The 2,956-nt window shown below is 56.1% G+C and overlaps 1 protein-coding gene across 1 annotated transcript in view; it reads left to right on the top strand.

Annotated features, from left to right (window-relative positions):
- Positions 1–1,219: 1,219 nt before the first annotated feature.
- LOC308175158 (Krueppel-like factor 3) overlaps positions 1,220–2,956 on the top strand; it is a gene marked incomplete at its 5' end in the record, with an annotated part of 5,150 nt that continues 3,413 nt past the window's right edge. The window contains 3 exons of the mRNA XM_080550877.1: positions 1,220–1,280; positions 1,982–2,666; positions 2,944–2,956. The exon at positions 2,944–2,956 is cut by the window's right edge and continues 135 nt beyond it. Coding sequence (XP_080407003.1) covers positions 1,220–1,280; positions 1,982–2,666; positions 2,944–2,956 — 759 coding nt within the window. The remainder of the gene's footprint in view (positions 1,281–1,981; positions 2,667–2,943) is intronic.

Genomic DNA, 2,956 nt, shown 5'->3' with positions numbered 1-2,956 from the left:
CAGCCCAATCCAGCCCAATCCAGCCCAATCCAGCCCAATCCAGCCCAGCCCAGCCCAACCCAGTCCAGTCCAGTGAGGCCAGGGAAATGCACAAACAGCACAGACAGGCAGGCAGACAGACAGGCAGGCAGACAGACAGGCTGACAGATATACAGATATACAGGCAGGTGTACAGATAAACAGGCAGATATACAGGCAGGCAGACAGACAGATTGACAGGCAGGCAGGCAGACAGAGGGGCAGACAGGTAGACAGACCGACAGACCGACAGAGCGAAAGACAGGCTAACACACAGACAGGCAGGCAGAGGGAAAGACAGGCAGGCAGGCAGACAGACAGACAGTCAGACAGAGCGAAAGACAGGCAGAGGGAAAGACGGACGTACGTTTAAACAGGCAGACAGACGGACAGGCGGGGGAGGGACTGAGGGACGGATGGACAGACAGACGGGGAGCGGGGGAGGGACTGAGGGACAGATGGAGAGAGTTTGGGGGAGGAGCGGAGGTGTCAAAGATGGCAGAAAAATATGTGGCGCTATTGTCTGGTGCAATTTACAGCTCAAGCAGAAAAACAGAGACAGAAACGCACACACAAACACACTCACACACACACACACACCCTTCAGTGTCCCTACACTTAACTCCAGGCCTGTCTCCCTGTCTACTTGAAGTGATTTACTTTTCATCACCTCCCTTCATCCCTTCCTCTCTGCTCTGAAAGAAAGGATACATCTGTACATCTGTCTGTCACCACCGCTGTGTACGTAATGTGGGGCGGCAGGTAGCCTGGGGGGTTAGAGAGGCCGGCTAGCAATCGGAAGGTAGCTGGTTCGATCCCCCCGCCTCAGGAGGGGGCTGCATGTGAGCTGGTGACTGGAGGGTTAACGCTGGTGTCATATCTAAGGCGCCTACCTACCACTGCCGTTGTGACCTTGAGCAAGGCACTTAACCCCCTAATTGCTCCAGGGGTGCTGACTGTGGCTAGAGCCTAAAATACATTTCGTTGTACTCTGTGCAGTGACAAAAACGTAGAATAAAATAAAATAAAAATACACAGAAGAGTCCTCATCTTAGGGGGTAAATTAGTGTGTGTGTGTGTGTGTGTGTGTGTGTGTGTGTGTGTGATTGATGAATGAATGTCTGTTTTGATCAGATCTTGATATATTTTGTTTGGGATGTGAGTGTGTGTTGATAGTTGTGTTGTCTCTCTCTCTCTCCAGGGGCGAGGCCTGTGCAGCCATGCTGATGTATGATTACCCACTGAAGACTGACATGGAGACGGTAAGATGCGTGTGTGTGTGTGTGTGTGTGTGTGTGTGTGTGTGTGTGTGTGTGTGTGAGTGGCGGGGGGGGAAGGGTGTGTGTGCGTGTGTGTTTTTCTCCCATCCTCCCACACATGCCTCGGCATGTTCTTCATGCATTGTTCCACATACACTAGAGTAGGCCTGTGACCTACGCACACACACACACACACACACACACACACACACGCACACACTCTCTCCGACGTGTCTAGACTGACCGGTTCCGACAAACAGGACATTTGCATACAATGGACACACACACTGCCAACCAATAGGAAGACGCTGACACATACACACTGCCAACCAATAGGAAGACACCTAGGCCTGTTTGACACACTCACTGTCATTGCCTTCCATTCCAGATGTTACGGTAATAATACTGTTTGGTTGTTTTGACTGTATTTCAAATGTACCGTAATCGTTGAAAATTAAACGTATAATTAAACTTATAACTTAACTTAACTTATTTTTCTTCCTCCCTCCCTCCCTCCCTCCCTCCCTCCGTCTCTCTCCCTCCCTCCCTCCCTCCCTCTCCCTCCCTCCCTCCTTCCCTCCATCCCTCCCTCCCTCCCTCCGTCTCTCTCCCTCTCTCCCTCCCTCCCTCCCTCCTTCCCTCTCCCTCCCTCCCTCCCTCCCTCCCTCTGTCCCTCTCCCTCCCTCCCTCCTTCCCTCCATCAGTCTATCTACCAGGCCTACCCCTCACTGGTGAAGACCCCGGCAGAGACCTACAGTGTGATCTTCTCCCCCCACCCCGCCAGCGCTGCCCACCTCTACCACCACCCCACACACACACACACACACCCCTCCCAGCACCCGCACCCTTTCTCCCAGTCCCATGCGCACACTCACGCGCACACACACGCCCACGCCCTCGCCCTCGCCCCCTCGGCCCACCCTCACCCTCACCCGGTGCACACGCACACACACACCCACACGCAGCTGGAGCCCGTGGACCTGTCGGTCAGCAAGCGTAACTCCTCCTCCTCGTCCTCCTCCTCCCCCCCCTCCTCCTCCTCCGCCTCCTCCCCCTCCTCCTACCGCAGCCCCCCCTCCTCGCCGTACAGCTACGGGAGCCGCGTGTCGCCGCCGCTCGCCTCCCCCCCGCCCCACCGCCACGCCTCCCCCCCCTCCCTCCCCCCTCCTCCCCCCCACCTCCCCTTCTCCGCGGTGCTGGCCTCCACCCTGGGGTCCGGCGGGGTGATCCAGGGGTCGGGGGTCATGCTGTCGCCCGTGATGCTGCAGCCCCTGTCGGTGCTCTACCCCTCCCCCCTCCACCTGCACCAGCAGATCATGGTCAGCCCCCCCCCGCACCCCCCGTCCACCCAGGACCACCACAGGCAGTGTGGCAACGTGCACAAGACAGGTGAGCTGGGGTGTCTTTAGGACTGTGTGTGTGTGTGTCTGTGTTTGTGTCTCTTTGTGTGTGTGTGTGTGTGTCTGTGTTTGTGTCTCTTTGTGTGTTTGTGTGTGTGTGTGTGTGTCTGTGTCTCTTTGTGTGTGTGTGTGTGTCTGTGTCTCTTTGTGTGTGTGTGTGTGTGTGTGTGTGTGTGTGTGTGTGTGTGTGTGTGTGTGTGTGTGTGTGTGTGCGTGCGTGTGTGTGTGTGTGTATATTGACGTGTCTTGGTGGTGTCTCTCCCCAGTGTCCTCCATGAG

This window comes from Nansenia antarctica (assembly GCF_963989245.1).
Source record: "Nansenia antarctica genome assembly, contig: SCAFFOLD_403, whole genome shotgun sequence".
Classification (NCBI taxonomy): domain Eukaryota; kingdom Metazoa; phylum Chordata; class Actinopteri; order Argentiniformes; family Microstomatidae; genus Nansenia; species Nansenia antarctica.
This window is presented reverse-complemented; position numbering and strand designations above follow the sequence as displayed.